Here is a 12,728-nt window from a genome sequence, read left to right as displayed (position 1 = left end):
TATCTATGAGCCACGCCATCTGTTCAGGGAATAAAAGTCCACCTGGGGCTGTGTTTGCCTCACCTGGGAGCAGCTTCCTGCTTGCTGTGCTGCCCTGCCGTGGGGAGCTTAGGGAGACTCACCAGTGGCTCAGCCCTGGGGAATTTCCTGTGTCCTACGAGCCAGGGTGAGTCAGGGACTTGTGTCAGGTGCTGGGGGTGGGGCAGGGGACAGGGGACAATGTGGGCCCAGCCTTTTGCCATCTCCTCTGCCTTCTCTGTTAGCACTCTGAAATTTTTAGGTTTGAGGTGCAGCTGCTGGTGCCCTAGAGATTTTGCTGTCTCGGGGACACTGTTGCCCTCTGGTGTGCCTGTTGTCTTAGCTTCTAAGAGCCAGATCTTTGCCTGCCCTTGTCTGGGGACCCCATCGCAGGCTCTGACAGGTGGGCACTCAGGAAGAGCTTTTCGACAACTACGATTAGCATCACCATTTGGACTGTGTATGGAGCCCTTGCCCTGTGCCGGGCACCAGGCTCAGAGCTGGGAGGACACAGCGCTGGGGCCGGTGTGAGGAGCCCAGGCTCTGAGAGGCTGGATCCTGGGGGTTCCTTCGGAAGGCGCTGTCCCCAGCCAGGGCTCTGGCAAGGATGTCTGCTTCGCCTTTTCAGGGGCCTCGGTGGCTGAGCTCTTGTCTCCAGACGGGGCCCACACCTTGCTGCCAGCCTGGAACGGTGGCAGCAGAGCTGTTGGAGTCAGGAGAGCTGTTGGCCCAAACAGTCCTCCTTGGAGATGCTTGTGGGGTCTGAGGGAAGGGATTTCGTGGGTTCAGAGTTGAGGTTTTTAAAATTGTGGTAAAATGATTTTTAAAATAAGATAAAACGTGCACTTTAACCATTTTTAAGTGGCATTAAATCCATTCACATTATTGTGCTTCCATCACCAGGAATCCATCCACAGAGTTTTTTTATCTCACAAACCTGGAACTCTGTATCCATTGAACAACCACCTCCTCCTTCCCCAACCCAGCCCTGGCAGCCACCCGTTTACTCTGTGTTTCTGTGAGGACTCAGAGCTTGACTCCTCCGCCCTGCACAGAATCTCCCTGGAGTGCCCCCGCCGGGCAGCGATGCCAGGATGCCCGTCTCTGCCTCCCTCCGCCCGGACAGCAGCCAGGAGCGGCCGGCAAGCCTGACCTCCACCACGTCCTCGTCGGGCTCCTCCCGTGACAGTCGAGGCGCCATGGAGGAGCCCAGTGGCCCCGAGGCCTCAGCCAAGAATGGGCCAGGCTCCCCACGTGGCCGGCACCCGCGCAACAACAGCAACTCCAGCAGCTGGCTGAACAAGAAGGGACCCCTGTCCCCATTCAGCGGCCGGGCAGCGGCGGCGCCTGCGCACAAGCTCAGCTACCTGAGCCGCGTGGTGCGGGAAATTGTGGAAACTGAGCGTATGTACGTGCAGGACCTGCGCAGCATAGTGGAGGTAAGGCCCTCCTGACTGCAGAGCTGTGTGCGCCTGCCACCTACTCTCGGGCTGGCCTTGGCCTTAGTGGCCTGCCTCTCCCATAAACTTATCACCAGCAGTCCGGAAGGACAGTTCTCCCTGGCACAGTTATCTCAGAAGGTTTGCTTCCTGTGACTAGCGGGGCAGCCTCCCGCCTGCCACCCTGGGGAAGCTGCTGACTGCTCACACTGCCTTGTGACTCTGGCTCAGACCAGTTGCTCTGGCTGCAGAACTTCTGTAGGTCCCCAGGGAGTAGGCACCCGTGACAAGGTTGGAAGGGACTTCTGTGCTCAGTAGAGACTGAATGAGCTGAACAAACTGACTCTAGACCCCACCTGCCTGCTCCCAAATCCCTGCTCTGTGGTTTGGTGGCTGCGGTGGTGGGGGGGGGGGTGTCTCAGGCAGGGGCGTGTCATGCCCCCAGCCCCCGGGCAGCACACACACAGCCTCAGGTTCCTCATTTCTGAGATGAAGAGGCATCCACCTGGCAGAGCTGTGGAGGTGAAGCGTTTCACCCTTTGCAGGGCACACGGGAGAAGATGGCTGTGTGGCTGCCCACAAGGAAGCCACCCACTTGTGGAGGGGGTTGTGTTGGTTTCCCCGGGGCTGCGGTGACAAATTACCACAAACTGTGTGGCTTAAGACGCAGGCATTTATTGTGTCCCGGTTTAGGAGGCCAGAAGTTTGAAATCCAGATGCCGGCAGGGCTGGCTCCTTCTGCAGGCCCTGAGGGAGAGTGTATTCTAGGCCTCTCTCCTGGCTTCAGGTGGTTGCTGGCCATCCTTCCTGTTCTTTGGCCTGTAGGTGGCATCACCCCAATCTCTGCCTCTGTCTTCACGTTGCCTTCCTGTCTCTCTGTGCCTTCTCTTGTAAGGACACTAGCCATTGGATTTAAGGCCCACCCTAAATCCAGTATGATATCGTCTTGAGATCTTAACTAGTTACATCTGCAGAGGTCACATTCTGAGGTTCCAGGCGGATATTAATTTTGGGGCGGAACTGTCCAACCCAGACCAGTAGGTGATGTTTGAGAAACAGCTGTTCAATGAGGTGTGGCCAGGGCAGCATCGTGCCGGGAGGGGCTGGCCTCTGATGCCTCTCTCCATGCAGGACTACCTGCTGAAGATCATTGACACACCTGGGCTGCTGAAGCCAGAACAAGTCAGTGCCCTCTTTGGGAACATAGAAAGCATCTACGCACTGAACAGGTAGGGAGTGGGCCTGACATACACTGTGTTACACCTGTGAGGCCCATCTTGAGACCTGGGGGCGGGAATCTTGGATGTCCCCAATGTGGTGGGCTGTGCTGTGTGGGGCCCAGGGCCTGCTGTCTGAGGGTGGGGAAGGGTGGCCCAACCCTGTACAAAGTTCAGTTAGCTCCCTACAGGAGAAGAGGACCTGTGGGACTGTGTGCCCTGGGGTCGAGGTGCTTCCTGTCAGGCAGAGAGGTCATCTGAGGCCGTGAGCTTGTTGGGTTTAGCCTGAGCCAGTGTCCCCTCAGGGGACTGCTGGACCCTTGCACATGATACTTTTCCCTCTCTCCCTTTGTGACCCCTTTGTCCTTTTCATCTTTGTCTTCCACTTGCACATATCTTAATTTCTTCTCCATCTTCCTCCTGACCTCATGGGAAGGCAGGGCTCCCTGGAAGTGATCTGACCCATTAGGGAAGTGCACAGGTCAGACTACGTGATGGGTGAGGCTGAACAAGGCCTGGTGAGGGGCTGCTTCAGGGCAGAGGGGCCCTTCGAGGTCCCACTGTGTGCTGCCTGGACCCACAGATGCCCCGGAGGAAGGGCAGGGGTCGGGAGGAGCAGAGCTTGAGGGGGCAGTGCAGGTAGTTCAGGAGGAACTACCCAGGCCCTTTAAGTTGAGCAGGGAGACCTCCTGCTGTACAAGCTAGAGAAGTCTAGAAGGAGTCCTAGGCCAGATTGTGAGGGGTTGGGAAGGGGGGAGCGCTTTTTCTAGGGTTTTCTGTAGTGCCCCCATCTAAGAAAAAGGGGTTCTGTAGTCACCCTGTCTCTCTCCTTTTACTGCATCCTTTTGAACTGGGGACCTTGGTTCCTTTGCGAGCCCCCTTTCTCTTTTCTTTCTCCTTTAATCTCTGCTTTTGTGTATCTGACCCCTTCTGCCTGCAGAGGAGCCCTGTCCTCTCCCGAGGTGGGTACTGGTGTCCCTTCTTCCTCTTGCTGAGCATGTGGGTCTCCCTTGCTCCCCTTCTTTGCAGTGTTGCTGGATGCTTTCTGTGGTTGCTGCCCCGGGCAGGGCTCACTTTGAGGGTGGAAGCCCTGACTCTTTGGCATGACACCAGGGCTGGCTGTGTGTCTGGGCACCAGGAGGTTGGGAGGGGTGTGGTGGGTCGGTAGCTGTGGAGGCTGCACGTGGTCTGGGGTCTGATGACCGTTCTTCCTCACTCAGTCAGCTACTCAGAGACCTGGACAACTGCAATGGTGACCCTGTGGCTGTGGCCAGCTGCTTCGTGGAAAGGGTGAGGAGGGCTGGGTCCTTGCCTCTTGTCCTGTTCTGCTGGAGGCTCAGTGGGACAGAAACGCCCACCTTCACGGGACACCTGAGCCTTGGGGCCCCCTCTCCAGGGGCAGTGCCAGGCGTCCTGTCTGGAACAGGGAGGGCGTCTGGGGTGGAGCTAGGCGTTGCTGGGTGGATGGCATGTCCCAGACAGATGGGTGCAAAGGTGGATCTACAAAGGCTCAGAGAAAGAGGGGCAGAGTTGTCCTGGGGACTTGGGGTATGTCTTTGGTGCATCTGGGTTTACAGTCCAGTGGGAGTCTCTCTGAAATCACTATTTTTGATTTCTCGTTAGAGCCAAGAGTTTGATATCTACACCCAGTATTGCAACAACTACCCCAAGTGAGTAATTGGGGTGGAGAGGGGAGGCTGATCCATTTGGTGAGTCTGGAGCATCCCACTTGCCCATCCTGGCCTTCCGAGGCGGTGACAGTCCTTTCCCCACTCCCAGCTCAGTGGCCGCCCTGATGGAGTGCATGCGGGACAAGCAGCAGGCCAAGTTCTTCCAGGACCAGCAAGAGCTGCTGCGGCACTCACTGCCCTTGGGCTCCTACCTGCTGAAGCCCGTCCAGCGCATCCTCAAGTACCACCTGCTGCTCCAGGTAACCCAAGGGTCCCCTGAGTACGTGGGTGGCTGCGGGAGGGCCGGACCCTTGAGTCTGTGGGCTGCCTAAGTCCCTGCCTCCCATGTAGGAAATTGCCAAACATTTTGACGAAGAAGAGGAAGGCTTCGAGGTGGTGGAGGATGCCATTGACACCATGACCTGCGTGGCCTGGTACATCAACGATATGAAGAGGAGGCATGAGCACGCAGTCCGGCTCCAGGTGCTCTGGGCCGGTGGCCGTAGGGACGAGCAAGGGCGATCGGGTGGGCCTGGGCCTGGAGAGGGAGTGTGGTTGCCCTGCAGGGGTGAGCAGAGGGGCAGCGTCCGTGTGGGACAGGCTTCCCTGGGGAGACCCAGCAACAGCTGGGTTTTCAGGAGCCCTTTGGTGTCCCCAGCAAGGTCATAAGCCTGACCTCTGGGGGTGGGGCTTCTGTGCCACAGGAGATTCAGTCACTGCTCATCAACTGGAAGGGGCCAGACCTGACCATCTACGGGGAGCTGGTCCTGGAGGGCACATTCCGCCTGCACCGAGTGCGGAGCGAGAAGACCTTCTTCCTCTTTGACAAAGCGCTGCTCGTTACCAAGAAGCGGGGCGACCACTTCGTCTACAAGGGGCAAATCCCGGTACCCAGACTGCTGCCATCTCCTCTGCCCCCTCCCCTCCCCTCTTCGTCCTTGTCCTCATCATCCCCCAGTCTGTGGGGATGCAGCTCCATCCTTCTTCGGTTATTCTCCCTGCCTCCCCAGGCGATTTGGAGGGGCTGGGCTCCGGGTTGGCTCCCCTCCCCACTCCTTGTGCCTGACGGCCCTCTCCCTCCCCCAGTGCTCCTCCCTGATGCTGATTGAAAGCACCAGAGACTCCCTGTGCTTCACCGTCACTCACTACAAGCACAGCAAGCAGCAGTACAGCATCCAGGTGAGGGGTGGGCCGGGGGCCCGGGCTGGGGACAGACCCGCCTCCGCTCACTGAGCTGCACTGAGCCTCAGGGTCTCCCTCCGGAAGGTCGGGGTCATTGTGGACACCGCTCAGGCTTGTGCTGGCGAGTTGAAGTAGCCTCGCAGAGGCCCCAGCAGAGGCTCTCTGTCCACCTCTGCTCTGCTTGGCAGAAGCACGGCCCACGTCGTGTGCCTTCAGGCCTGGGGTAATCCCTGGCTCTCTCTCCCTTGGGTCCTCCCAGGCCAAAACAGTGGAGGAGAAACGGAACTGGACTCACCACATCAAGAGGCTTATCCTGGAGAACCACCACACCACCATCCCCCAGAAGGTGCATTCCTGGGACACCCCCACCCCTGGGTCCTAATGGGGTACAGGGAGAGGGTGTCCTTCAGAGCCAGCTGCAGGGTCCATGGGGCCTCACCCTGTGGACATTGGCTCCACAGCAGGGGTCAGTTCAGTGGAGGCCCTGGGTCCTGGGCCTCAGCAGAGCACTGCGGAGTGTCCTCACCCAGCAAGAGGGAGTCCGTGCACTGAGGGCGGGCAGGGCACCTGGCAAGGTGGTAATGGGGTAGGTTTCTTCCCTTCCAGGCCAAGGAAGCCATCTTGGAAATGGATTCCTATTGTAAGTATATGTGGCCTCCCTGCCTGCTCTGTCCCTGTTTGTGTGCATTTCAATGTCAGGCTGCAACCTGGGGAAGCCTTGCCTGACGCTGAGATTCCAGGAAGCCCCTAGGGAGGCCTGGGTAACTTCTGTCAAGGCCTGGGGGTCTACTGTGAGCCTAGGGGCATGGCACTGCTGAGGGACGGACCCTCCATGCCTGATGCTCCCGAATGCAGTTGGATGGAAGAGGAGGGAGCTTTGGAGGCTTCTGACCCCGGGGGCTGGGGTGAGCAGCAGGGATGTGGTTGGGTGTGGTCAGAGTCTAGGCCACAGCCGACAGGGTCCCAAAGGCCTGATCGTCTCTCTTGGGTGCAGATCCCAATCGGTACCGCTACAGCCCAGAGCGCCTGAAGAAGGCTTGGTCCTCCCAGGATGAGGTGTCCACCCACGAGGGGCGCCGCCAGGGCCGCCGGCAGTCTGGTAAGGGCTCTGTGGGCAGAGAGGCATCTTCACGGGCCCCTGACCAGGTGGGGGGGGCCCTTTGCAGCAGTGCTTGGGGCTGGCTCGCACCTCCAGAAATCCTGGGAAGGGCAAGGCGGGTGTGTGTGGAGCATCCTCTCCCTGTGGCAGCCCACCTTTTCCAGGGCCCTAGGAATGCTTGTTCCCTTGGGCCCTGGCACCCTGCTCAGCTCCCTGAGACCGAAACCTCTCTCCCTCACCACTCAGAATGCTGGCGGTCAGCCAGGAGTAACTTCGGGCGTGTTTTGTAGACCTGAGCAGAGGCAGGACGTGGGGAAAACAAGTTACACTCCAAGTGGCATCAAATCCAGACGGGAAATATTGACTTTGGGTCTCAAGAAAAGTTCCATTTTCCTCTCCTGGGTTTTCCACGACTGGACTTGCTGCAGTGCACTCGGAGTCAAAGGGGTTAGCTGTCCTTTGAGAAAGAGAAGACATTGCTTTTATTCTTAGCTCTCCTGGTGATGAGTGTGTTTTCTTTCTTTTTTTTCTGAGCATCCTTTTTTTGGAAAAAAAAACAAATTTTAAATTGTATTTTTTTTTTGTTTTTGTTTTTTGCATTTCCATTTATCCCCCTGAGTGTGTTTTCTACCTCTGTTTTTACTCTGCCTTTCAGTCTGAGGCCCAGGGAAGAACTTGGCCTCAGCCGGGTACCTGTCAGATTTCTCCATGTGGTGGGAGTTAGGGTGGGAAATGTCTTGGAGACCCCCGGAGAGACAGACTCAGGCGTGACTGGGAGCCGTGTCCTGGCTTGGATCTCTGCAGTGCTTTGGGCTTCGATTGGCTGCGGCCCACAGGCCCCATGAACAGCTGTGTGGATCGATGCACACGCTTTGGTCTCCTAAGCCGAGCTGTCTCTGGAAAGCTTCTGTGGTTTTACTTTGTTTGGTATTGCTCCCAATGGATCTTGAACCCTAGGCAAATTGTCACAGTTGCAAAATGTTATGGGGCCATATGTTAAAAGCCGCAGATTGGCGGTGTTAACTTCCTTCTATAATCCTCTTGCTGTTCCTCTAGAATTCTCTCGCAACCCGCCATAGCTTTAAATTGGAAGCTGCTGGCACATGGCCATGCTCAGTAAGTGTGGGCGGTGGTGGTGGTCCTGTAAGACTGCCTGTCATATGTTAGCATCCCAATAGAGCTGTCGAGGCCCTTGGGGAGTGAGCAGTTTCAGAGCTTAAGTGTCCATGTGGCCAAGATTTTAGCCCAGAAACTAAAAGAGTTAGGTTCACTCCTGTCTTGTTTTTGTGTTTTAGTTTTAACCATTACGAGAGAGACATCTTTCTAACACACACTTCGTACTCTGGAGCCTTTAAAACAGGATGCTGACTACAGGTGCAGGGCATCTCTGTGGTGTGTGAACTGCTAGATTCTTCAGGGCCTTCCAGAGTAGGGAACTGGGGGTCCCCGTACAGACAGCCTGCATTTGTGGTCTTGTGTCCATGCTTCCACTGATGAGTGTTTGTTCTCATCCGTCTTGTGTGCTTCCTATAGTATCCCTTCTTCCCCTTCCCATCTGCCAAAATCAGGCTGTTGAACTTGTGGGGCGTGCGTGTAAGAGCAGGCCAGGAAGTGGCCGAGAGGGGAGGGCAGGGAGTTTGGCAGAGCTTGCTGCCTGCTCTCAGCCAGCTGCTCCGACCACCTCGGTGCATTTTCTGCCTCCTGCTTCCAGAGAGCTGAGAGGAGCAGATAAAGAGCATTTGTGAATAAGTGAGGTGCTGGTGTCATTATTTGTCACTTATTACACATTCTTGATTACAGCTTCTAAAATGAAAGACTCGAGTGTTTTATGAAAACAGTTGGATGTTTACTTAAGTTGTGCAGATCGTGTGTGTGTGCGCGTGTGTAGGTGCACACGCATCTCAGGAGAGAAAAAGGTTTCCTATATCCTCCTCTGCCCAGGAGCAGCCAAGAGACCTCAGTAGACTTTCCTTCCGGCGTCATGTGTACAGTGGACTTCCCACTTTATGCCGGCTGGGCACCGGCAGTGTGGGCTGAGGCCAAGGCTCTACAGACTGGTCGTTGGCAAGTGTCCTCTTATCCCTGCCTGCCTGCCTCAGGTCTGTCTGCAGAAAGGCTGGGGTACAGGGTGGTGACATCTTCTGCCTAATGGATGTGTTTTGTGTCCTGTCCCTAGAGCCCAGTCGGCCCCTGTGTGGCCGGGCAGCACTCTCCAGCAGACAGCAAGGCTTTGTGGGGCCAGGCCTTAAGGGCCGTGGAAAGTTGGGTGCGACTTCCGCTTTCCGGTGGGGTGCTGTAAGAGAGCTTGGCCTGGGCTGCAGCTAATGTGCTGATGGGCTCTTTGTGGGCAAGGTGGGGCTTGAGGTGGCGCCATGGACCTCCAGAGTGGCAGCTAGTTGGTCTGAAGGCGGGGCAGTGTGGAGCTGTGGCTCCTTGCGTGAGCTGCCCTAACTCAGGGGATTGTGGGCAGTGCTGCCCCTGGGGACTGGCAGTCATAGCCATGGGCCCAGGCCTGATGGGAGTGGCCCTCCCTCCCTGTGGGGTAGGTGTGAGGACTGCCTCCTTCAGGCCCTAGGGCTGGGATGGGGGCAAGCCCAAGTGGACTTGGAGCTGGTGATGGGCTGGTGGTGCTGTGGGCGTGGGGGCAGGGCTGTTTCCAGGCCTGCGCTGACTGCCCGTGTGCTTTCCTTCTCAGAGCCAACCAGACACCTGCTCAGGCAGCTCAGTGAGAAAGGTGAGTGTGAGGGTCAACAGCCAATCGGGTGGCTCTAGGGCAGGGTCTGGAAGGTGATGTAGGTAACCACCTGGGTCAGGGTGTTACGGACAGTATAGAGGGGATTGTGTCTCTATTCTACCCAGAAAGTGGGCCTCTCCTTGCTGTCTAGCCAGGGGGCTTGATCCCCACCCCCGAAGCTTTCACCCTGTTCTCAGGTAGCAGCAGGAGCAAGCAACACTCACAGACCTGCATTGCTCTGCACACCTCCCCACCCCCGGCCCAGTTCCTGTTCTATCAGTCATTCCTTTGAGGGTTCTAGGAATAGGATCCCCCAGGGAGGTCTTCCCCAGGGGGCTCTAGGCCTCTGGCCTCTAGCCTCTGTCCTGTATAAAGAGGCTGGTTCTCCTGTTTACCCATCTTCCCTCTTCTCGCCCTCGTCCACGTACTGGAACTCTGTGGTGGCGGCAGCAGCCAGAGCAGTGGGAATGAAGGTAAGGTTTGTGGGCAGGGGGGACTGGATGGGTAGAGTGGGGTGGGACTGCCCAGGTCAGCCCCTGGCGCCTTTAGTTCTCGTTGTCTTCATTCATTTAACAAATACCTATCAAGCATCCCCTGTGCACCAGGCTCTGCCATGTGGGCCACAGAGGCGAATAAACCATGTCCCTTGCCTCAGGGACCCTCCTGTACCCTTCCCCTGGAAGGTACCCTGGTGGTGGCCTGCCCAGCCTGGATGCTCTCAGTTTTTCCTCTCTGGGGCAGGCAGGCTTCTCTGGTTCTTGAGTTCCTGACCAGGCCCCTGTCCTAGCTTTCCCTGGTCCCTACCTTGAAAACCACTCCTACCCCTTACTTCCCCTCACCCTTACCCGCTCTGGTCTTCACTGGACTTAAGTGGAGAGCAGGAGTTGGTATCTAGAGGTGCATCTCTGTGTAAAGCCTCCTCACCCGCAACCACTGGAAGGAGGAGGGGGTATTGCCCTGAGGCTGGTCACGAGGGGTCTTGTGCTCCAAACAGCATGCAGGCAGTGCTGGTGCTCTCCTGGACTTTGGGCAGCCGTCCCGTACTCGGGGCCTGCAGCCAGAGGCTGAAGGGGGTGCCCAGGAAGAGCAGGAGGAGGACGAGGAGGAGGAAGTGGTGGTGGAGGACGAGGAGGAGGAACAGGCCTTTCAGGTCTCTCTGGAGGACTTGGCAGGGCACGAAGGCAGCAAGAAGGGGTCTGGGCCGGAGACCCCAGGCTCAGAGGAAGAGGAGGAGGAGGAGAGCCTGGCAGTGGCGGAGCAGGTAGCTGACTTTGCCAGCTCCCTGCTGGCCGCCCTCCACTGCTGGCACTATCGGGCCAACGCTTTACTTTTCTCCCGGGGTGCTATGGTGAGGTGTCTCTTTGATCTCCCCTCCTCCTTGCATGCTCCCTGGCATGTTCAAAGCCCATGCTCATCCTAGAGTCCCTTTCCCTGCCCTTTCCACCCCTCTGTTCTCATTTCTGTCCTTCTGCCATCAGCATTTCTTAACCCCTCACTCACCGTCACGCCCGAGCGATCCCCTGGCATGCAGTGTTTCAGTACTGGGTGTGAACTAGCATACTACCCAACAAGCATGACTAACAGGGTGGAAGTGGTGGGGCGGGGAGAAGGCGGCACACAGCAGGGCTGCAAGGGTCGGCGGGGGGCGGGGGGGGTGGCTTTTCTGAGGCTGCATACCTGGTGGGGATTTGTGTCCCCAGGTCTGGCAGTTCAGGTTGGCTCTGGTGTGGCTCAGGTCCAGAGCTGGCTCTCAGCAAAGCCCAGCCCCCTTAGGGAGCTGCCCGTGTTGGGATGGATGCAGAAGGGACCAGCTTCCAGTTGTCCTGGGAGTTGATGACTCCCCTCTGCTCTCTGCAGGGGGAGGGGCGTGGGGAGTCTGAAGGCCCCGAGAGCTGCAGGAGGCCCAGCAGTCGGTCTGCCAACAGTGTTGAGAAGCGCTTGAGCTTTGAGTCTGTGTCTTCCCTGCCTGAGGTGAGTGGCCAGCAGGCGGGAGGGAGACCATGCACCGGTGTCTGGAGCCCAGATATCCAGGTCTGCTGGCGGGGCTCTGAGGCTTGGGCTCTCCTTTTGGGTCTCTGGGGACAGGACTCTACCATCCCTTCAGGAAGCCCGTCTGGCTTATGGGCTCATGACTTGGTGAGCAAACAGCCCCTTTCTATGAATAAGAGGAAGGCGCCCCTTCCTTTGGGAAGATGTGGCCCCTTGCTACGGGGCATAATTTGCAGAAGTGACCAGATTTTAGATCCCTCAGCCAGGCCACCCTGTGTAGGGCGTAAGGCGTACCTCCTGCATGTCTGGTATTTGTTTATTCCATCTGTTCTCTGCAATAGCTCTACAGGGAGAAGGAGGCTCAGAACAGTTGGGTGACGTGCCTGACGCGGCTCTGAGGGGCAGAGCTGAGACTGGACTTGGGCCTGTGGCGACTCAGAAGCCCAGGTTCTTCTTCCCACCACCCCACGCCGTCTGTGGGTTGTCTGGAAATGGAGGCCTTTGCTTTCCCAAAGTCACAAGGAAAATTTGTTCTCGGGGCCTAGACCTGTGAGGTGGGCCTCACAGCCAGAGACTGAGAAATTGGATGACACTGGATAAAAGTCTAGAGCGGTGCTGTCCGGTGATGGTAGAATGCTAGCCACGTGTGTGATTAACTTGTCTAGTAGCCACATTAAAAAATCATTTAATCCAGTATGTCCAACCTGTCACCATTTCAATATGTAATCAATATAAAAAGCTATTCGCGAGATGGTTTATGCTGCTTGGTATGAAATTTTTGCAGTTGGTGTGTATTTTACCTTTACAGCTGATTTCAGATTGGACTAGTCCCATTTCAGGTGCTTGGAAGGCACGTGTGGCTGGCGGCTACCGTCGTTGGACAGTGCAGGCCTAGGTCATGGCTTGTGCTCTGCAGATTCTGGATGATATCAGTGGGGTCGAGTCTGATTCCTCAGAGTGCAGTGTTTGCGCTTATCTTCTCCCTACAGACCTTTCTGGAAAGCTGCCTGTTCTAGCCAGTTTTGTGGTTCGAATGACTTACAGGGTGGTCAAGAGAGAGATCTAGACTTTGCTTCCTTCCTTGCCCATCTGCTAGGCACATGCAGAGGAGCCACATTCCTGTCTCGCCCTCTGTGGGATTCCAGCCTGTGGTTCTGTTGCCCTGTGGACCCTGAGCTGCGTGGGAGGCCCTGGCCTCTCAGGTTGCTTAGGCCTGGGTTTGAACCCAGAACAGCTCCCTCGTGGGGAGCCTCTCAGACTGTAGGGAGCTGCTTCCCCACTGGGTGGGGAGTACTGGTGCTGTGGCTCTGAGTTCGTGGGTTCCCGTCTGTCCGTGTAGCTCCCAGACAGGCTGCCACAGAGAGATGCCACCACTTTCTC

The 12,728-nt window shown here is 57.0% G+C and overlaps 1 protein-coding gene across 9 annotated transcripts in view; it reads left to right on the top strand.

Moving 5' to 3' along the window:
- PLEKHG3 (pleckstrin homology and RhoGEF domain containing G3) overlaps positions 1-12,728 on the top strand; it is a 40,379-nt gene that overhangs the window by 24,145 nt on the left and 3,506 nt on the right. For 3 of the 9 annotated variants that reach the window (XM_037031732.1, XM_037031741.1, XM_037031738.1), the window contains exons 2-16: positions 1,074-1,457; positions 2,589-2,686; positions 3,895-3,964; positions 4,298-4,344; positions 4,454-4,604; positions 4,696-4,827; positions 5,049-5,231; positions 5,431-5,523; positions 5,786-5,872; positions 6,133-6,166; positions 6,521-6,625; positions 9,321-9,359; positions 9,810-9,832; positions 10,354-10,707; positions 11,217-11,330. In XM_037031732.1, coding sequence (XP_036887627.1) covers positions 1,113-1,457; positions 2,589-2,686; positions 3,895-3,964; positions 4,298-4,344; positions 4,454-4,604; positions 4,696-4,827; positions 5,049-5,231; positions 5,431-5,523; positions 5,786-5,872; positions 6,133-6,166; positions 6,521-6,625; positions 9,321-9,359; positions 9,810-9,832; positions 10,354-10,707; positions 11,217-11,330 — 1,875 coding nt within the window. In that variant the 5' untranslated portion in view covers positions 1,074-1,112. Of the gene's footprint in view, positions 1-646; positions 830-1,073; positions 1,458-2,588; positions 2,687-3,894; positions 3,965-4,297; positions 4,345-4,453; positions 4,605-4,695; positions 4,828-5,048; positions 5,232-5,430; positions 5,524-5,785; positions 5,873-6,132; positions 6,167-6,520; positions 6,626-9,320; positions 9,360-9,809; positions 9,833-10,353; positions 10,708-11,216; positions 11,331-12,728 lie in introns of all 9 variants that reach the window. The other 6 variants (XM_037031740.1, XM_037031735.1, XM_037031733.1 and 3 more) reach the window with 6 other exon arrangements.

This window comes from Sturnira hondurensis, unplaced genomic scaffold (assembly GCF_014824575.4).
Source record: "Sturnira hondurensis isolate 20B ecotype Veracruz unplaced genomic scaffold, ASM1482457v3 Scaffold0021143, whole genome shotgun sequence".
Lineage (NCBI taxonomy): Eukaryota > Metazoa > Chordata > Mammalia > Chiroptera > Phyllostomidae > Sturnira > Sturnira hondurensis.
This window is presented reverse-complemented; position numbering and strand designations above follow the sequence as displayed.